Source organism: Clupea harengus, chromosome 5 (assembly GCF_900700415.2).
Source record: "Clupea harengus chromosome 5, Ch_v2.0.2, whole genome shotgun sequence".
Taxonomy (NCBI): Eukaryota; Metazoa; Chordata; class Actinopteri; order Clupeiformes; family Clupeidae; genus Clupea; species Clupea harengus.
Window position 1 is genome coordinate 26,764,078 of NC_045156.1, and position 23,019 is coordinate 26,787,096.

Consider the following 23,019-nt stretch of genomic DNA (forward strand, 5'->3'; position numbering starts at 1 on the left):
TTGCAGGTCTGGCATCTGGCCTTGAGGTAGCACTGCACTGTTGGATGATCTCTCCCACACCTCCAGCACCGTTTCCCTGTCTGGATCCAGCTGACCTTCTGATCCTTTGACAGCTCTCTGAAGGCTGTGCACTGGTTGAAGTAGTGCTGGATGCTGTTGCAGAACGGGCAGTACTTCTGCGGCTGCTCTGTCTTCCGTGGTGGGGGCTGTGCCGTCTTGGTGGGCTCAACTGCCTTAACAGGGGAGTCACACCCAAGCAGGACAGTGGTTGAACGCACGGCTGGGCTCTGATTCGCCCTGACGCCTCCCTGGCGGTCAGGTGGCTCTTCCAGCGGTGCTCTGGAGTGAATAGATGACACCTCAATCTGCTGCGTTGGCACCTCGAATGGCGGTGCGTGAGCAGACGGGCTGTGCTCTGGACCGATATGCGTGCTCCGCATATGGTCATTCAGCACAGCCACAGGCTGTTTGGGGGACAAGCCTCTATCAGTGTTGCTACGTCATTACTGCTCGTTATCGAAGTTTCAGAATAAGGAATGCTGAATCATACAGAAGGGACACACATGGAAGCTAGACATAATTAATGGTAGTTGGGATACAATGTTCCCTTATTTTCCCTAAAACTGCCTAAATCTTTTTAAATTTATTTTTCTTCTCCACTTGTGTTGTGCAGACATGTTAACCTAAACATCTTGAGGAGAGAAGTAAGGGACAGCAACATGCTGAACATGTGGTCAACACTGTATATAAAAGTTCAATACTCATCTGACTAAGGGCCTAAAATTAGTGAAATAGGTTACAAAGTACCTGGAACTTTGTAACTTAAGTGCAATAAAACTTATTTTCTCTCCTTCACTCTATCTTTCTCTCTCCAAACGGGCCACCTTCACAACCATACCTAAAGATAACAACCCCTCACACACACTCCCACATGCAGCCTATATATCTTAGCAAGTCAGCATGCTATGTGCTGTTGTATTGCATACTGACAGAATCAGCAGGGGCGCCCGCAGCGGGTCCTGTGGAATCCTTAACCTATGTGCAGACTAGAAGACTAGCTCTGTCCTCTGACATGGCCTGGCCTATCATTCAAAATGTATATTGTCTTTAAATTCAAAAACTAAATTTAAAATTAAAATGGTCACCTTTCATCTGTTGAAGCCGTTACAGCTATATTTAAACGTATTAATATAGTGTACATAAATCCTGTTATAGATATAAATATTCTACATTTAGTGCTGTTTCCAAACATATTCTTGCCTTCAACTGATAATCCTAAATTTTATACGTGCATGTATATTTCTCAAAGCTTTGTAAATAAATGTCAAGTACATTTATATAAAAAAAGCTTACATCCTTCCTTATGTATACATATACATTTCACAAGTCACGCCTCATATTCACTGGACAGGACGCAAAGCCACAGAATGAAACAAACATGTACAGCTTCACCCCCTGTCAGTGTACAGTGTACTAGATCCACAAACTATGGTTCCTTATATTGTCACTCAGAATAAGACATACAACAAACGTCTTAGTCTATTTTTGCCTGAACCGACATCATTGAAGATAACATTCTTTTCCTGGAACCAAAAATGTCTTCTTATTTCACTTAATTCTTGCTCGTTCTCTGGCCTGAACTGCCGCGCGGGCCAGAGGTCACAGGGCCCTAAAACCTGGACCAAGTAAGCATCTGCACCTGCCGCTCCAGGCTTTACCCTTAAGAGTGTTAGGTGAAAATTCACAAACAAACAATATACTCACACACAGCTCGGAGTCCAACTCCCCAGTCCTGTTCGATTCCTTCACCCTCGGCTCTCCTCATTGGCAGGGCCTGGCCTCCTTCCAATTGAAGGCAGAGGTCTTTAGAAAAAGGAGTCCCATACTCGACCCGTGTACGGTTGAGGTCCTGATGATTAGCCCAGCACGAAGAGTCGATCAGGATGTTGGAATCTCGGATGATGCCCCCAATTATGTTGGGTGAAAATTCACTCAAGTTACCTCAGGACCAGTGGTGTAACGTAGTAACGACGGGCCCAAGTGCAAGATATTATAACGGGCCCCCCTAGTGAACGCAAAAAAAAAAAAACGTTCCCTACTTCCCCACCCGCGTCTAAAAAAACGCTGATCAAAGATGTTTGTTATCGATATAAATAGTGTTAATAATTAATCAACCTTACATATTTCAGAAGCAATGGGTGTGTACACAATGAACTAAGTCTTGTTTGACTCTCAACGGGAACATTTCTTACAGTAAAAATGGTTAGAAAGTAATAATAATAGCGACCACTATTTACCCAACTTGTAGCCTAGTAATCCTGCCCTACCATAATGTATGTAGGCTATAACTTGTCTTGAAATGTATATCTATCACAATAGCCGTAGGTTACCTGATGCATGGTTCCTGACACACCACTGAGGGCAGCGATGCTGATCCCAGCTGAACTGCTGCACTGCTGCTAGCAGGGGGGTTGTCCGTTGTGGACTCTGTGGGCTGGAGACTAGTTGACGGGCTAGTTAAAAAGCCAAAATAATCTAATTTAGGCAGCTTTGCCGCCTTCTCCTCCTGCTCTTTTTTCTCTTGCCTTTTTCTACTTCCACTCTTTGCTTAAAGTAACACTATGTAACAATTCTGCCTTAAAATAACAGCTTGAAAAAAATTGTGCCGCTACAATTACTTTTAATATGGAGAATGGCCTCTCCGCCATTGCCATCGGGAGTCTGTAGGGAAATTACTGCGGTCTGTAGGATTTCTGGAGCCACTCGGTCCGTTCTGTCTGTGCATGCGCGACTAGGATCGGGTAGCGAATTCGATTTAAAGCTAGCCATCTTTCTGCTGGATTAGTAAGTAGTTTATTTGCTGTCCTGCTTTGTCTTGTCTTGCACTTGCTTGATATTTGACTGTGTTAGCAAAGTTGTTGACTCACTAGTTTGTCATAAACGAGGAAAGCACATTTCAACAGGTTTCGCCGCTAGGGGGAGCTCCAAGCCAAAAACTCCTTAGTGCTGCTTTAAAAAGCATTGTTACGAGTAAAGTTGTGCTGTGCTCAATGAACTAGGTTGTCGTGACCGTCAAATTGGTTTAACTATAGCGTATTGTATTGTCACATGATCAAATAGAGACTTAACATTGGACAACAACACACACATTACCTAGCAATCATCATTGCTAATCACAAAAATACCAAAGAAAAAAAGAACTTATTCATTTCATTAAATAGTTTTTTGATAGTTTCTATCGTATAGTGTATGTAGGATAAGCATATGATTTTGTTATAAATTGCTACTTTTCCCCAAAAAATGATAAAAACCATGACGGAGATAAGTTTGCCTTTTTAAGAGCATATATAGCATTAGACACTGCCATTACTATATAAACAGCTTGTCTTTGAACACAAGCATATCTGACAGGCTAAAATTTGACGCAGTACTGGGGGGGCCCGTCGAGACACGTTTGTATATCTTTAGGCCCGGCTACGGGCCCCGACACCCCATGGGCCCAGGTGCAGCCGCACCTGCTGCACCTCCTATAGTTACGCCCCTGCTCAGGACTCCGGAGTTGAATATAAGTATATTTATTAGACAACAACAACAAGCTTGTTGGGCTCACCCACGTCCTGGCAGGTCAGAGAGAAGCACGGGCCTTCTCTCAGAGAGAGAGGGAGCCCGGGCTTACTCCCAGACTGCAGCAGACGAGAGAGAAGCAATATTAAACACATCACACAAGGTTTATAAACAAGTTTAGCGTTCTCTGACGCCAAAACAATTTGTCAGCAGGGATAACCACGTGTTGGGTCTCTGACGTCCGAAGATATCTTACTATGCTTTCTGTCTTGTAAAGATGTCAGTTCGACCCTTCTTATCACCTATGGTTCAAACATGTTCTTGTACATATGCAGACTAAGTGGCACCTAATAATCTAAGATACACACACACAGAAACACAGAAAAGCCATGTTCCTGCTTACATAAGCACATGATTCATACAAGGTAATTATTAATACAAGGCACTTGATTCATTAACAGTGATTCAAAATGATCTCTATCAAAGAGCAATACACAAATAGATATATGCAAGTGGTCTAGAGCTAGTGGCTAGAATTATTATATAAACATGCTTTAAATGTATGTTTTACACCATATGTGTGATCCTATATGTCCTTGAATGTCTAGCTGGTGTGTGTGTGTCAGTGACAAGGCACAGGGGACAAGAACTCTGGGCCCCCTGACAGAATTTTTAGTTATGCCCCTGCAGCGAGATTTTCAGATTCAGATTCTAAGGGTTTCTGAGGGCTGGTAGTGATCAGGGATCTTCAGTTTTGGAATACCCTTTTTCCCAATAAAAGTCTGGTTACATTTTGTAGCCTACTCAGTTGTATCATGGTTTTACCTGAACACCCGTCCTCGTAAATCCTGTAGGATGGGCCATACAGGTGTTTTTCTTATTTGGTCCATTAACTACTGTGCTATTTGCTGTCAATCCAAATAAATTAATTTATCTTATTGCATCACGTGTTGATATATTGTGACAGTAGGCAATCTATATGTCATGTCGGCACAAAGTGGTTGGAGAGTTGCCATGTAAGTCTAAATACCACAGGTGAGTCAAGCTTTTCCTCGAATTCAAACTGCCTTCAACTGCCACAGGCAAAATGTGTCCAACAGTCGAAGCAGGGACAGGCAGCGACATGCTATCTCAGACAAAAAATGCCTATAATGGGGCACTCACACATACTCATTGGAGGCTTCAATGGAGACCCTTCCCATTCACTTTGAAAGGGGTGATGTTGTGCATTGTTAAAGAAAATAACTACTATAATACTACTACAGTATGATTATTTGATAGGGATTTTAGAGTAGAAATATGACATTCATACTACATACATATTATTGTACCTAAACATCTGCAGAATTCAAACAAATACATTTAGAACCACTATTTAAGTTGCTTAAATTTCCCAAAAATATGAAAACAGCTTGTCAGAACCCCAAAAGTGACTGCATCTATCCCAAGACTCCTGGGGGTAAATGTTTCTGTCACAATATTATGGCCCAATTACATTTTTTGCAATAGGATGACGCATATATCTTAACCATATTATATTGAAAGATTATCAGCCTTTGAATGCTTTAGTTTTTACAGGAGTCACAGCTTTTTCCACATCTCTGTCATCCTTAACGAATTACCGTAGCCTTATACAGCATATTCATACATTGGAAATGTATTACAGTTTCTGCAGTTTACTGTTATAAATTTCATATAGGTTTTCAGTGGATTTATTGATGTGTTAGTTCATGAAACACAAGCGAGCTTGTGGAAGATAGCAAGCTTAAAACAAATCATGTAGCCCTACAAAACGTGTAGTCAAATGCTTGTTTTTGTAATGCAGTTGGTTGAATGTTTCCAATGACAGAAACTTGTGGCCTTTCAGAAACGTTACAGACTTACACATCAGAAACGTAACTAACGTACATTGGTTTGCAAGCATGAGTTTTGACAAACATAATTATTGCTAGGGCTCGACATTAATGGAAATGACAATCTCAGTGAAATGCTTGCGTCACAAGGAGTGGTTTGTTGTAGCCGAGGAAGCGATTGCATGGTTTTACAGCATTAATTGTTTGTAGTTTCAGTAGTTAACTGCACAAAAATGGCAAAAAAAACTACTTGAATCACCATGCAAATATGAATGCAGTTGAACTACCAGCAAGCTACAGCAACATGTAGTTTAGTACATGTACTTCACTACTCTCCAATACTGCAGGTAGATTATGTCAATATATGGGGCTTTTGTATCTGTAGCTGTGATTAGTTTACCATAGGTGTGTATGAAGGCGTTGGCTGATACAGATGAAAATGTTCAGTATTTACAAACTCAGTTTGTGTGTGCAGGGAGGCCTTGTAAAGAGTTGTGAGTCTATGAGTCCATGAGTGGCTTGTTTTCCTGTTCTCCATCTGCCCTGCATATATGGGGGCCCCTGGCAACCCCTGATATGGTTGGCTATACCAGACTCCAGCTGGGTGGGTCACTGCAGACTGAGGACCAACATGTTCCCATGCTTCTGGAAACCTTATATTAAGATTAACCTTAACCGTAAGATTTACCCACAACTGAGACCCTTGGCACTCCTCCCAATGAGAACATTAAAATGATGCCAAACACGAATGTGCTGCCATCTTCTATTTAGTATACCAAATATCTTCTATTTATACCTTCTCGGATAAGGAGGTTTCTGCGGAGACAAGCGGCAATGCGAGATGAATTTGCATCTTTGCTTGCAGAGCATAACTACCCTCTAAGCATGACTTGCGATGCAACATTAACTGTCCTCTAGTCACTATTTGTAAGCCTGTTAGCGTTTTAGAAAATCACTTGTTAAGAAATTATTTTACATTTCACTGTGATTTATTTATTGTGGGAGAATTTGGATATATTGGTCATACATAGTTTTTACTTCCCGGTTTTAGATCAGATAGCTTTTAAAATACAAACGGCACTAGAGTTCAGGTGAACCATACCCCAGACCCCCGTTTTCTGGAGGATTCGAGGTTCAGGATTTCTGGAGCTAGGCTACGGTCCTGAAGGGACCGACATTTGATAGTTAGTTTAATAAATATATTCCATAGTCAATAATTCAATATATCTGACCTAGTGGTCATTTTAGTGTTCTTTGGATTTCATGAGTTGTAAAAACTTCTCATGTGTATTCTGTTCCTGGCCTACATGAGGTGTGAGAAGCCCTCACAGCTTCCCCCCCTGACTAGAGACATATAATAATTAGCATTTAGGGATCCACCCCCCCTGGCATGCACACAGCTTAAATTCTGTGCTTTCCCAAAAGACACTCAGTGAAGGAGATTTAGGTGGAACACACACTCAGTGAAATCTAACTCTCTTTCCTCCTCTGGTGCGCGCCACTGAAAGAATAAACCTGGATTTGGTTTTTCATCACAATCTGACTGAGTCTCCGATACATTTGGGATATAGAAATAATTCCTTTCAGTCCCTTGCGCACACATTCAGAAAACAGCTTTCACATCAATGAAACAATCTAACACTCTCAAGCGGACCCCAGTCTACACTAAAAGCTCTAGACTGAAAGCACCCTAAGCGTCACACTCACTTCCCCTTCACAGCCAACTCAGACTATTTTAAAACATCTCCTCCCAGTAGAAAGAAGTTTCAGTTGATACTCTCCCCATGTACAACTACATCAATTAGCCTAGTGGTGTCGCAGAAAGCCGTGACGAAAGAAAGGGACATTCAGCCCACATCAACACAGTAGCTTGACATGGATTTTCTTCATGACTGCACTCCAAACTAGAGGCTATGCATTTGCGCCATACTGGGATAGATGATGAAAGAAAACAAACAAATTTGACAAAGATCGAATTTATTTGCTGTTGCCACCCGATTCGATCGACTCAGTTAAATAATCCTGTTCAGTTAACCAGGTTTTCGATCCGTTGGCCAACACTAGGCCACTAGGTCAACATAGGCAATCAGAGTTGGTCAACCCTGAGTTCCATTGACAACCCAGAGTTCAATTTGAGTAGGTTAAACTCTCTTTTGTAGTACAGCCCTCTGGTCAACCTGTCTTCTACTTGTTCTGCAAATGTTTATAAAGGCGTTTTATAAATGAATAATTTGGGAAATAAGAGTTGGTAACATTTTTCAGTTTAAGAGTTCAGGAGGACTGACCGTAGGTATATGAGCATGTTAGTAATCTGTTCAGCTTTTCATATCAAACAATTCACACAAATGTCTTTGTATTTATGTATCAATAGCTTATATGGTTATTGCACTGCCCAGAATTTATATGTGTACAGTACATTTGCTTTGGTAAACCCTGGCTGTTTAGACTGTGTAATGTCACTAAGCTTTCTTTTGTGATCTTGCACACAGGTACAAAGTTCTTAAGCTTTCCACTGGAATTGACAAACTTGGAGGCATTCAATGGGATCTAGCTCTTTGCCTTCTCTTGGCCTGGACCATCGTTTACTTCTGTATCTGGAAGGGAATCAAGTCTACTGGCAAGGTACTGAGGTCCACCTTGCAATGCAAAGACTACTTAAGCTGTCTTGGGGAGATTGGTTGGTAGCCACAAAATGAACCCATTTAGGTAAATTTAATTTTTTTTTAGAATGAACCTTTCAAAAGCTCACAGTAGGCTATTTGGGGCAAGGGTATAAGAAGTTTATCAAGGATTAAATTTTTGGGAACAGGTACCATTTACGTGACCATTGTGACTTCCTCAGAAAAAGTTGCAGACTGCATCTTTGCAAAACTACAAACTGACCTGCTAAATCTAACTCCCTGTGCTTATGCAAATGCTTTTTGTTTTCTGTGAGCAGGTTGCATATTTCACTGCAACATTCCCCTATGTCATGATGGTGGTGCTTTTTATCCGTGGCATCACTCTGCCTGGAGCTGCTGATGGCATCTTCTTTTACTTGAACCCAGTACCAGCTCGACTAGCAGATCCACAGGTAAGCATCTGAGAGATGGATTATTCTAGAATTTGTCATTTCCTGTCCCACCATAGACACTCAGTAGAAGAACTTGGTCTTGATTTCCCTCTCCCAGGTTTGGATGGATGCTGGGACACAAATATTTTTCTCATACGCCATATGCCTTGGGTACTTAACGTCCCTGGGGAGTTACAACAAGTACAACAACGATTGTTACAAGTGAGTAACCAGCATGTAGATCCAAACCCAGACTCATACTCAGACTGTGTTTCCTCTCCAATCTCTGGGGTGTATTTCAAGAAACCTAGAAACATTGAAATTCCACCCAACCATTGCTTAAGATTTGAGCTGGGAGTTGGTGGGCCACATATGTGTGTGTTGTGTTGTCTGCAAACATTCCTTTGGATTAAAGCTGGGCAAGGGGCAGGGGTATAAAAAGTGCCTATAGCAACTGAAATCTGCACCCCTGTCCAAACATCTAACACTCATCTTTTAGATAACTTCACCATAATATCAGCAAAAAAATACAGGACCCAAACATTGCCATCAAGCACTAATGTTTACTTCATGATCTCAAGAGAGTAGTCTTTTCACAATGCTACTGCTTGACCTTTCCTTTTTCTGTCATTTATATTCTTTCTAAATTCTTTCATTTTCATTGTCATACATTAATATAACAAAGTTGGTGAAACCAGTGCATATTAAAATTGAATATAAGTGGCTAGTTTTAAAATAAGATAACTAAACAGGAGTTAGCTGAGACAATTGGCAACAACTTGCAAGCAAGTCACCTAGGACCTAGAACAAAACAAAATGCGTTCCTTCACCCGAGGATCCAGCCGCTGTGGAAAATGCGCTTAGCTACTATAGAGGATTACCATTTTGGAATCAAAGGTCGATGTCATTTTATCAAAGAGGGATGAACCACGAGATGCATCACACAAAGTGAGTACAGCAACAGTTCTCTCAGGAAATGCAGAGAATCTACCCCAACATGCTGATATCACTGCCAATGGAGTACATCAACCTAACAAACCCAAATGTGGGTACAGACCGTTCGCACAGGCAAGGTGCCAGACCCTAAAAACAAAACGCAAAAAAGGTCAGCAACAGCTTTGACACAGGTAAACTCAGATGTAGCCAGACCTGTAAACCCCAGCAGCAATATAGCCATATATCTGCAAACTACAGCAGTGCTGGTAGTCCCAGGGGAAACCCTCAACCCATAAGGCTGCACAACTGACTTGAATGCCTCAGAGACTTGGAAGAGGAATTCCCCAGGATAGAGACTGGAAGGAGAAAGACCAAACCACAACACCAGAAAGGTGTCTCTTAACACCTGTTCAACCCACAGCCCTCATTCTTGGTAAATCTGTTGTTAGACATGTACATGAAGAAGGGGTGGTTACATGCTGCCTGCCAAATGCAGCTCTCTCTGACACAAAAAAACCTTTCAGAAATAGTGTAAAAACAAAACTATCGGACGCAGCATGTTGGTGCAAATTATGTTTACAAAGAACAGCATTACCTCCAAGAAGATTTTGAGGATGTTTTCTATGCACTAACTAAAACAGGAAAACATACTTTTCTCAGTGGTCCACTCCCTGCATGGTGACGTTTTGTGTTTTCTGGACAGCTTAGTTTAAACACCCGGATTGCAAAAATGTGTTTTTCATTTGGTATGAATTTTTCAGACAATTTCAACCTATTCTAAAAATCGCAGTGAATATTTCAGATCAAATAGCACATAAACACAGCTGGATAGGGACCAAAGTTTTGAGCGACAACTATCTTTTTCTCTCTACATCACCCAATGACCTTGGGGCCCTCTGATAGGCCCTCGGCTACCATACAGAGTGAACAAGAGGGAAAACACCAAGACACTAGAACAAGAATTACAAGAACTCCGTGGAACCAAAGCAAATGCCCTGACGAACTGAAACAGGGAGAATGCCCAACCACATCCACTGGAGTGAGAACAAGGACACGGCTGGAATGCCCTCTCCCTAGACTCCTTGTCACCATGCCCAGCCCATTATCTTAAGTTAAGAAAGCATGGAGAGGCTGCTGTTGATTGGCAAGCTGTCTTGTTCTAGCCCGATACCCAATCCAAGACAGTCTTTCTTCTCTAACATCGTCAGTAGAAATATAAACAAAACTTGTGTGCTATTCACAACAGTCGAGAAGTTAACTAACTTCCCCCCTTCCCCCTTTGTTTGAAAGAAAACGGCACAAAATCACCTCTTAGCAGGAACATTTCCAAAGTCCCTAAAAACAGCTGTTATAAAACCCCTACTTAAAAAGAATATTCTAGATGCTTCCACACTAAACAATTACCGGACCGTATTCAATCTACTATTTGTTGTCAAAATCATTGAAAAGGTAGATTTTAATCAACTAACCACCTTCCTGATGTCCAATGGCTATTTTAACAACTTTCAGTCAGGTTTCTATGCTAATCACAGCACAGAAACAGCTCTCATTAAGGTTTTAAGTGACATACGCCTTAATACTGATACAGGCAAAACATCAGTCCTACTGTTAGTGAGGCCTATTGTTGAAGACAATACAATTTCTTATCATAGCTATGCTGATGACACCCAAATATACGGTATATAAACCTTATATATATATATAAATAAACTTGCCTTGCTCTGCCTTGCCTTTCCTTATGAGCAGGGGCATTGCTAGGAGCTGAAAACATTTGGGGCCCTTAATTGTGTTCAAGTTGAAATTGCTGCATGGTTAGAGGTATGACCTCTATGGGGACACTGGGAGCGTGAGAATTTGTTTTGTTATTGTCATGTTCCTCATACCAGGAGCGTTGCTAGGAGTTGAAAACATCCAGGGTTGCTAGGAGTTAAAAACATTCGGGATTTAGCCCAAATTCCCCTGGGAATTTCATTTAAATTCTGACACCTAAATGCATAATTTTTTATGCACACAGTTTGAGACAGAAACAGTAGTTTTCATTACATTTACATTTACATTTAGTCATTTAGCAGACGCTTTTGTCCAAAGCGACGTACAAGGGAGAGAATATTCAAGCTACGAGCAATAGAACCTGGTGTAACAATAAATAAATACTACTTTACATAAGAAATATAACAAAATGAAATAAAAAAGAAAGAAAGAAGTGCAGAAATGTAACTGCTGTAATTGCAAGTTACGCACTAGTCGAAGTGCCAGTTAGGACAGGAAGTGCTTTTCACTTGACAAATATAAGAAAACAATAATAATAATGACAGGGGACATATTGAGTGCACTACACCGGATCCGCATGGACGTGTCAGAGTTGGTGCGGTGTCAATAGCTCAAAAGCGCTAGGAGGAGAAGCTGCACCAAAAAAAAACTGGTGCAAACTAACAAATAAAAATAATAAAAGTAAAAACGCACAGAACAAGCACACAGCACTGCTTTGCAATGTCTTAAATATTTTGCTAACCTGTAACAGACGAAAGTAATCAACCAGCAGCTGCTTATACTGTGGTGAATCGAGACGAAAGACGATTTTGTTTTATATTCTCATTGCTTTCTATTTTCCACTGACATCATTTTCCTCCGCCTATTAACCGCACCAAATATAAACCTCATTAACAGTATTTTATCTAATTTTATAAAACAAACCAGTCCATTGACCTTACCCGTGTATTAACCGCAGTTTATTCAACGTTACAGCATTGTGTCATTCGCTACAGTGATATCAGAGTAAGCCCTTGCTCCACCGGTGTCCCATTATTTCTCTCAGGATTGTTTGATGTCGATACGAAGCCATTTAAATGATTAGTTTAAATGATGGTTCTGACCATAAACTACAAGGAAGACTATTTCTTAAATAAAAAGAGGACAAATTGGTGTTGGAGGAGTCTCTAAACTGAGACTCACAAACTGATTGACAGGCTGTGATTGTGTAATCATAAGTGTCCTTAAGGTGGGGGAAAAAATATCTTAAAGTGTAAAAAGGCAAAAATAGTTTACAAAGTTAGGTCAACTTAGCTGACTAGCAAACTAAAGTTAGACAATTATGTTCCTATAAAACCACATTTAACCTTAACTTGTTGAGGGCCCCTAAAAGACTTATAGACGTTAATAGGTTACATTTCCTACTGCTTGCTAGTTAAAACTTTGCCATGAGAATGGCCAAGTAAAGAGGCACATACTTGAACAAACAGACAAACAGGACTTCTTGAAAAATGTCATGTTAGCTGTAACTCTACTGTAACTAACGTTAGTTATGCATCCATATGTTTTTATTCCTGATAAAATGGTGTTAAATAATGGTGGCAGTGAGTGAAGCCGAGGAAGATGAGGGCAACCAGGTGTAGGTAAGAGTAGGGTGGTATCAGAGTTGTTTTTATTTGACAAATATATTTCAATAGGAGGAATGTAAAGTAGTGCCCACAGTGACCAGACAGTTAGCTTAATTTGATCAGGTCAGGTCATTTTTGATCAGGTCTGATACGTCTGGTCCTGTTGATTTAGCTCTTCATTGTGATGGGGACACTGTTTGTGTTCCCTCCCCCTCTGGTCAAGATCACAAGCATACAAGGGTCTTTACTGTAATAACATAATGGAAAATAACTGGCATATGCAGAGATTTATACACTGCATTTTCATCACCCTCCCCTCTGTAGAAATATTGCAATTTCTTTGTTATTTTCTCTGAAGCATTTTTGAATTATTATTAAGATAATTCTACCAATTCTAGCCAAGTTCATGGGAATTTCCACAGGGAATATTTTCTGTAGCCAATTATATACCCTATTATATTACACTAACATTACATTGATTTCAAGTGATCAATAGGGACAGGGGCATATTAGAGCTTCTTCGCTTCTATAAAAATAGTGAAATAGGAGGGATGTTCATTAATATCACAACAGTCTTGTGAAGTTTGAACCTAATTTGATCTGTTGACCAGGACAGATGTGCTCTGTCATGTTGCTTTAGCTTTTCATTGTGAAAGAGACGCTGTTGGTGTTTCCTACCGCTCCGATCAAGCTCACAAGCGCACAAAGGTCTTTGCTGTAATAACACTGTTGTACGGAAAATAACTGGCATATGCATGCAGAGATTTACACACAGAACAGTTTTCATGACATGTCAATATGCTCTGGCAGTCACCTTTAAAGTCAACACACATGTTGAGATAACCATAGAACAGAGGGAGAGAGGGAAGGAGGGAGAAGGGGAGAGAGGGGAGAGAGGGAGAAGGGGAGAGAGGGGAGAGAGCGGAGGTCAACATAATTCCAATCCTGCACTAATGGTTTCTTCAAAGGCTTCTTCTTTGGACTTTCCTCCAAAACGCTGTGGTTTCTGTAGAAACCTTGTGTGCAGGACTGGACTTTTACCTCCTCTTTACCTATTACTATAGGGACATATTTCTATACTGTAGCTATATTTAGACGGGTGATAAATTAAAGGAAAACCAACATAAGGTGTGTTAGTGAGATGCTCTCTGGAACTACTGGAGGGATGGAACTCTCCCAGAGTTACTCAGATGGGTTGAGCTCTGTTGACTACTAAGGCCATGAGATCTGTTGACTACTAAGGCCATGAGATCTGTTGACTACTAAGGCCATGAGATCTGTTGACTACTAAGGCCATGAGATCTGTTGACTACTAAGGCCATCGCATACGATTCAGTGAGCCCTCGTGCCCTGTGGATGGGGGCATTGTCATCCTGGAAGAGTCTACTCCCATCAGGAAAGAAATGTTTCATAATAGGATTACAGTGATCACTCAGAACCACTTTGTGTTGATTTGCAATGACCCTTCCCTCTAAGGGGACAAGTAGACCCAAACCGGCATAACAAAGCCACCGGATCACCTTACTGTAGGGGTCGAGTATTCAGGTGTGTACCGTTCTCTTGGTGTACACCACACATGCACTCGCCCACTTGTGGAGAATGTGATTAAGGATGACTCAATTGACCATGTCACTTTTTTTTTCACATTTCTGCAGACTATTGCCTAAGGTTTTTGCACGACTGAATTCTGAAATGTGCATTAATATCCCTCTATAAGTAATTGTCGACGGACTGTTCTTACTGACACAGCTGATCACATCCTGCATTGACATTCTCAATCACCTGAGAAAGAGTTGCCCTTTTGTTTTCCCTTAACATATCGGACTAATGCACAAGCTTCAGGGTGATCAAATGTGCGCTGTCGACCACACTTTCCAAACTTATTTCCTGATGCCTTTCCCATGGATCTTGATAGGTGAAAATTCACCCTAGTTACCTCAGGACTCCGGAGCTGCATATAAGTATATTTATTAGACAAACAACAATTGCAATCGGGCTCACTCCCAGCACAAGGCTGAAAGTGAAGCAATGATAAACACATCGCACAAGGTTTATATAGACAGAAGTTGAGCGTTCAGCAGGGATAATCACGTGGTGGATTTCTCACGTCCGAGGCAAGGATGGAAGTTTTGCAAGGTCGGAAGAAGCACAGTTCGACCCTTCTTATCACTTCTGGTCTAAACATGCTCTTGTACATATGCAGACTAAGTGGCACCTAATAATCTTAGTTACACACACGCAGAAAAGCCATGTTCCTGCTTTCATAAGCACATGATTCATACAAGGAATATATTAATACAAAGCACTTGATTATTATATTCTTAAGTCATTAACAGTGTTTGGAAATTATCTCCATCAGATCTAAATGCAGGAGTCACTTTAGTCACTGTTCATATTGATACACCAGTTCAGCAGTCTTTGTGACTGAAGCTCCTGCCATCGGTGCCCCAACAATGAACCCTCTTTCAAAATCACTTAGATCTTTTCTTCTTGCCAAAGTCATGAACTGGGCCTGCTCAGCATTTGTATTCATGTCATAGGGCATGATTGGATGTTAATTGCTTAATTGTACCCTGGATGCTTGGAAGCATCTATTTTTGTTACATTTCTCCACTCATATATTCGGGTTTGTCACCCGTCTGTATCACTATAGCTGTGTTTAGATTCTCCACTTGTCCACTCACTCACTATACAGAACAATCTTCACTCTGTAGAGAACCAGGCATTGAAAACCAGGTGAGATTTTGGACACTACATTACAAAACCTTCCATGTCGGTAACATAGCAACATAGCATGAGGCCAATGAAACTGCTTATCTTCTGTAAAATGATTAAAATGCCAATTACAAGGCAACAAACGTGATATTTAGCTAAAATTGAGTGTATATTTTTCATGTTTTGCAAAGGTTTAATATGGCTTTCTTTCATCACTCATTCACATTGTTTTCTTGATTTGCTTTACTGTACACAAATGAAGACCATTTCCGGTGGACTCTATTCTAAATGTTCTCAGACATAGCTTAATTGTAAAGTTTCAAGGATCATTTAGGCATATACCTTACTGGTGACTAACATATAGAAAAAGGAATGTCTGTTCGTTCACCTTGCAATGAATTGTCATACACTGGAGAAAGACAGACTCTGTTGTGGTGTACATCAGGTTTTATAGTGCACTATATAGTGAATAAAATGGACAGTTTGCAGCACTCCAGCTGATTCACTAGACAGGGCACTGTATAGCGGGTGAGTGGACATTTCAAACATACTAGCTTATGTCTTTACATATAGAATGAGTACTGATATATAGAAACACTATATGAATTAAGTCAAATATATCTAAAAAGAATATTTTGTACTAAAAGATATATTCTACTGTTGAAATAAAATTTTGTTTATTTGTAATGCATAATTTGGATATTTCCTGATGTTTTCCAGAGATTCCTTCTACCTTTGCATCTTGAACAGTGGAACCAGCTTTGTGTCAGGCTTTGCTATTTTCTCTGTACTGGGGTACATGGCCAAGGTGCAAGGAGTTGACATCTCTGTAGTAGCTGAGTCTGGTAAGACTTTAAATCACTTACTCTTTTGATCATCCAAGCTTAATGGCTTAATAAATGGCCAGTCTAAATCATGTTTTATCTGTATAAATAATAATTAGGTGTCATCTTGAATCACCTTTTATGCGTGCATTTCTGCTTGCGTTGGTTGTTTTGTATGTTTTGTGTCATGTGCACATGTGCTACCCCTTACCTACATAGGTCCCGGGCTAGTGTTTATAGTTTACCCTCAGGCTGTGACCTTGCTGCCCTGTCCACAACTCTGGGCCATTTGTTTCTTCACCATGATCATCCTTTTGGGTGTGGACAGCCAGGTTAGGACCATCATTTTCAGGCGCTCTCAGTGATCTAACATCTCACTTCCCCAATATCCATGCACACCGTCCCTCTTCTGTGTCTGTTGTGCTTTGTAGTTTGCCGGATTAGAGAGCGTCATGACATCGCTGACAGACAGGTTTCCTACCATACTCAGGCATAAGCACGGCAGGGAACTCTTCCTATTGGGACTGTGCTCCCTCAGCTTCCTGTTTGGCCTATTTATGGTCACTGAGGTGACATTTCTTTGTCTTTATACAGCGTTTCAAGACAAATGTATGTGTACTATGGTGAAGTTTGTGCAAGAGAGATTTATCTTTGTTCCCTTTTTCCTACAGGGTGGGCTTTACATCCTACAGCTGTTTGACCACTATGTCTGCAGTGGTCCCACGCTGCTCTTTCTGGCCATTTGCCAGTCGGTGTGTATAGGCTGGGTTTATGGTAAGCATGGCTAATTGTGTGCCTTCCTTATTTATTCACAGAGTTTATGGTGTAAAAATGGCAACATTTCAGTCTACCTTTTCATTGCCAAGACATTGAGTGGTCATGTCAAGATTTGTGTTCATAAATTCACAAATATTACTTGTTTAATACAATTACAATTAGAAACGCAAAAGATCCACCTGATGATCCGCCATCAAGTGTTGCTGACCTTGCATTTCAATCTGTCTTCTGTCTAAGGTGCTGAGCGCTTCTATGGCAACCTTCAAAATATGATTGGCTACAGGCCTTGGCCCTTTATCAAGTACTGTTGGCTCTATATCACACCAACTATTTGCATAGTGAGTTTCTTCCCCGCTGCCCTCACTCACCAACAAATGCTCCTTTCATTCACTGCATGATGGAATGTAATATTTTTTTCCAAAATGTAATTTGAACATATTTATTAGACTTTTATTAGAGTTAATTTGCTTTTTCCAGTCACATTAACCCTTTCAAGCTTTGTAAAGCATGGCGTAGAAACCTTGCCTTGTAAATGTGGTTTATCTGAGGAACTCTTACTACAAAGAGAGATAATGTTTAGGTGGCGCACCTGAAGTCTTACATAGTTTATGATTTCCCACATGTTGTAAAATGCTTTGAAGTTGCGATATATACTGGGCCATAGGGGGCTGTATCAACTTCTCACAAAAAAATGATGAAACCTGATGCTAGTTAAATACATAAAGATTTAGTGGAAACTATAAAACTGCTGTTTTCTTTTCGAAGGGAACATTTGCTTTCTCGCTGCTAAGGTATAGCCCCCTGAAGTTCAACAACACTTATATTTACCCATGGTGGGCGTATGGGCTCGGCTGGTTCCTGGCAGCTTCCTCACTCTCTTTGATCCCCCTGACGATGCTCTACAGACTCTACTATGCTAAAGGGACACTTATGCAGGTAAATCACTAGAATGATTGAAAGTAAAAGTATTGAAGCATTTGTGAAGGTTTCTTTGCAGTGGTTTCCTTGTTAAATACTTTATGACCCAAAAAAAGCTACTAGGCCAAAATGATATTTCTGCATATTATATTTCGGATAGCAGTTTTTTTACCTAGTGTAATACTGTGACATGTATCATGCAATTGTTCTGATTATTAAAACAAGTATATGTCTGCATTCATGTGACACACAATTATCATTGCCCTAATATAACAGTAAGCTGGAATCATGCCTCTCTGAAATGCAATCAATGTCCAAACACAGCCCCCTGATTTTTGTTCTTGCAGTCTTTATCACCATTAGATTTATAGCTAGGTGTCAAACACAGAGCATAGTCCAAATTGGCTGATTTAGCAATCATCATCAACAATGGCCAGACTGATGTTGCAGTCTGTCCTGTGACATGTCAGAGCCAATGTAAAGTAAGTTCAAATTGGTCTCCTCACAAGCGCTATATAAGCAAATGGACAATGAATATAAAATTAGTTAAAACAATATTTTTTTTATTTCAAATGGGCAATCCTTACGCGGTGTAGCTACACTTGTCCAACTACTGTATGCTGCTCTGCTAAATGGCAACCTGTCCTTAAAAAACATATGCTGAAAGGAGGTTACCCTCGTAAATAGACTGAATAGCATTACCTAGTTCTAGACCATAGTCATATTTAAGATTCATAAGGAAACACTGCACAACTATTGGTTAATAAGATTGGTTAACAGAGGCTCAAAGTGACTTGGAACACATTCAAGTGATGGTTGAGCACGATTGCAGTGGAGATGTATAATATTGATATGGGTCTTACATGATTGCATCTGCTTTGTAGGGGGAGAATCCATAATTGCATGTGTGAATGGGTAGGTCAAGGGAACTATGTAACTACATGTGTAAACTTGCAAAAAACTAAAGTGATTTTTTGTTTCTCCCAACTAGCGTCTCCAGTTGCTCACCAGCCCTGCAGATGATCTGCCCATGACCAGAGAGATAGAAAGACGGCATCACCCTACATTGTGAAAGAGTTGTAAATCAGATTTAGAGTTAGACAGGAATTATTCTAACATATCTTTTTTTTTTTTTCACGTGTAAACTCTGTTAAAGTTGAGAGGAATGTTGGATGTTTACCCAGACTTGATGTCTACATGTACATGTTAATCTTTCAGATTCTCTGTGAAAACCATCTGTTCCAAATAATCGACACGGCACTGATTAGTGTAACATTTTGTCCCGGGTGGCTGCATATCCATATAGGATGGGTACATTGATTAACACCCTCAGCCAGTCTCCCAGTTAAGGTACTTAAGCTCAGACTCTTCTTGACTAGTTAGAGATGCTAGTGAATGTTCCTGTGAAGCCATACTCTCTCCACCTGCAGATGCAATGATAAAGCCTTGTTTTCTGATCAATCACCATTGCCTGACTGAGTCTCTAAGTCTGGTAGTGAGAATTAATATCAATTGTGACTGACGATGGAAAGAGTACCAGTTTCTATCAGTACAGACTTCCTTCAATTGCTGTTTTTATTTCTTGTAGCTTTAGGTGATATGGGTCTTAATTTTATGGTTTGACATTATCATTTTTAGGGGTCCCAGCAGATGGCACCCTATTGTTTTTGAAAGGATTACTGTTGTTTCTTTTTGCCATAAAAGTGTCTGGGCAGCAACACAGTGTATGCGTACAGGCACCAACATTGTATTTAGGTTCCTGACCAGGGAAAGATTTCACAAAATTGTACCTCCGTAAATTACCTCCGCACGACTTCTTTGAGTGCCCACTCCAGCACCTTCGCACAAGTCTAGGGAGGCGCTATAATAAGCTTGTTTACATTTTCTGCCATTCAGTGCCTGTAGTTAATTCTCGAAGGGAGGTGCCCTCCTTTGAGTGCCTACTTAAGCACCAAACGGTAGACCAATCGACTAGACACTGAAAGGGGGGCTACATCAGACACCGGAAGAAATGAGATGTAAAACACTGACTGTACAGTCATTTTCTACAGTGTTTTTTAGAGTTTTTGAGATAAACAGACACAGGTTTATCTCTGTAGAGATCCTTTCGATGTGGTCAGACCCTTATAATAACATTCTTGAGTGGCTTATATCACAGAAACCGCAGTGGTAAGATAAAAACTTCTTTCTTGTAATTTCCCAAATGAAATGGGCCTACAACTGCCAATTTCCACCCCTAACATTTCCTGCCATTTCTCAAATAGGGTGGGAAAACAAACTGGGCGTAGGCACTTAATCCGATTGTCACAAAATTTGGCACCCCTCACCTCCAGACCGTGCTGATAAAAATGTGTGAACGGAATTTTGACTTGTCAAACCGTTTAAAGTTATGAAACTTCAAGGCATGGCCCCTATAGACTCTATGGCCCATGTATTGTGATGTAAACCACATTCCTTGGAAGCACATACAATTGTGTGAAATGTCATCCATAGAGGGCCCTATAACTGAAACATTGCAGTATCTCAAGTACCACTTAAGCTAAAAAAAAACATGTTAGCCTACCAATTAGCTTGCTCAACAAAAAAGGCAGTCCATATTTGCTCGTGTGAATAGCTTATCTTCATGAAATTGAATAGGCTTATTCATAATTGCGCAAAGAATGTGCCACAAATCACTGTAATGGTGCTTAAGGGGCTTGGGGGAACTCAAAAAATACATTGTTGTATGTCAAGAACCGTTTATGTTGTTCAAATTGTGTTCAAATTTCCTAATATTCCATCTCTTACAGGTTAAAGTGTGTCCAAGTAAAAAAAGATTGGATATTTTATATACAGTATGCAGACATTTTCAAATCCTTTTCTTTTTTTCTTTTCTTTTTTTTAAACAGTTGAACTGTTTTTGTAAATGTCAGAAAAATGTTTTCAGTGCCAAAATTACTTACTTCCTCTTAATTCCTAACCTCCTTGTGCCACTTTCTTCTTCCACATTTCTTGTATCAGATACATTTTAAGTGATTTTAAGTGAACATGGTAAAACAGATGTTACACATAATTACACACACTTAAACAAAATTATTCACCAAAGGGAATTTTTTGTAAAAATGTCAGAAACCTGTTTCATGATCATGGGCAGTCCCACTTAGTCAGTACTATTTTATTATATATGTATGTTACCCTTACATGTTTAGAGTTAACAATACGGTATAAAAGCATTAAAAGCTATCCAACATACTGTGTCATACTTGTCAATGATATTCTGTCATGTATATTTCAGGTCTGTTTACTGGGGGTGCTTTAGAAAGCTGGCCTGCAAATTAACCAGATCTTTTAAATGACACCATGGTCCCCGTTGATCACCAAAACAACCTAGACTGACAGCTTTATCTTTTGAATTTCACCCTAAAGACTTTTGTCAACATAAACACATGATGTGGATTTAACTGAAACATGTAAAAAATACAGAAGACTGGAAGAAATGTCCAATGCCCTTCACTTCAGATCAGCCATAATAGGTTTGTATTATGTGGTTTCACAGACCACCTCAAGTGTTGTGTTAAGCACTAAGAAAACAAAATTTTAGATGACATAAAGCCCTCTCCTGGCAGAAAGTCAAGAGCTTGTGTAAGTGACCTTTCATAGGTTACAAAACCTTTGAATGCTTTTGGCCCTTATCCAAAAAGAGGCAATACATAGTATCTGGCAACAGAGAGAATGCAGTCATCTTTTTTATCAATCTAATGAGGTGTGATGAACCGGTTTCAAATTAGTCCTTTCTCACGGAAGTGTCTATATTCTTTTTCTAGACACAGGTTCCATCACTTTCCATTTCACGTGACTGGAGTGACGAAACCGAAGGAAAAATACCCAGCTAAACCAGCCAATAGCCTCAGAGCAAAGCATTTAGTGGCACAGTGATTATCTGGATGACACATGCTTTCTCCAGTATGTGTCATCCTTTGTCTACTGAGAGCTATCTGCTTCAACAGGATCAAAACCTTTCAGGACTTCAGAAAACCTCAAAGTGCTGTGAGGGTAGACAGCTTTCCTGGAATGCAGACGAGTCATTCTAGGTCACACAAACACACACACAAATCTAACTGTGGGGTGTGCACACTGCTATGAATTCATTATACTCTGTGCTCTGACATAGACATCAATCGTCACTATTTCCAGTCACATGATCATTGCATATGGCCATACCAATATATTGACGGCCTTTCGACATTGACAGGATGTCCAAAAATCATTTTAAAATAGCCTCTTAGCACACTCTAACTCCTACCTGTAACTACCATGACAAAGGCCACCCTCAAATAACATGTAGTCTAGTAAGGTCCAACTCGGTTTCCCATACAAGGCAGAGAACATGTAAAGAGCGCAGAGGCTAGGGCATCACTGGCGAATGTCACAGGGAGACCCCATGCTGGGATGAGAGTGGATCCCTTACATCCCTAACAGGTGATAGAGTCTATGGCGTACATCTTAACCCCCATAAAATATGTTGCAATAAATGGAGCTGCACTAGCAGCTAATGAGAAAAACACCCGTCTCAGGGTGTTAAGAGTTTTTTTAATCCACCCTCAATTTAAACCTGATAATGAAATATATTATGAATTATATTATATATATTACATTATGATAAACCATTTTAAAATTGTTATATTTCACAGTGACTGCCTGGTGCAGTGTAAAGTTAAGGAAGTCTTAAACAAAACAAGAAACCTCTCATAATAAAAATGGATGACCTTTTCTGCAGGATCGCTTAGTCAGTAAGCACAGAAATACATATCCTGATAAAAAAATACATATCCTGATGGTGATTTTAACCATTGTAATCTGAAGTGCGTCTCACCAAAATACAAACAATATATTACCTCTCCTACAAGAGGATATAACACTGGATAAATGCTACTGTAATATCAAAAAGGTATACACTGCAGTCTATAAGCCTAAACATCAGAACATCAGAACAAACAGGAAGCACTTCCACAACAGCTTGTTCC

General features: G+C 40.2%; 1 protein-coding gene across 1 annotated transcript in view; it reads left to right on the forward strand.

Annotated features, from left to right (window-relative positions):
• slc6a11a (solute carrier family 6 member 11a) overlaps positions 1-21,245 on the forward strand; it is a 34,646-nt gene extending 13,401 nt beyond the window's left edge. The window contains exons 5-13 of the mRNA XM_031568338.2: positions 7,907-8,039; positions 8,356-8,490; positions 8,588-8,691; positions 16,218-16,342; positions 16,541-16,653; positions 16,753-17,095; positions 17,336-17,436; positions 17,864-18,034; positions 19,008-21,245. Of these exons, the coding sequence (XP_031424198.1) occupies positions 7,907-8,039; positions 8,356-8,490; positions 8,588-8,691; positions 16,218-16,342; positions 16,541-16,653; positions 16,753-17,095; positions 17,336-17,436; positions 17,864-18,034; positions 19,008-19,088 (1,306 nt within the window). The 3' untranslated portion in view covers positions 19,089-21,245. The remainder of the gene's footprint in view (positions 1-7,906; positions 8,040-8,355; positions 8,491-8,587; positions 8,692-16,217; positions 16,343-16,540; positions 16,654-16,752; positions 17,096-17,335; positions 17,437-17,863; positions 18,035-19,007) is intronic.
• The last annotated feature ends 1,774 nt before the right edge of the window (positions 21,246-23,019 follow it).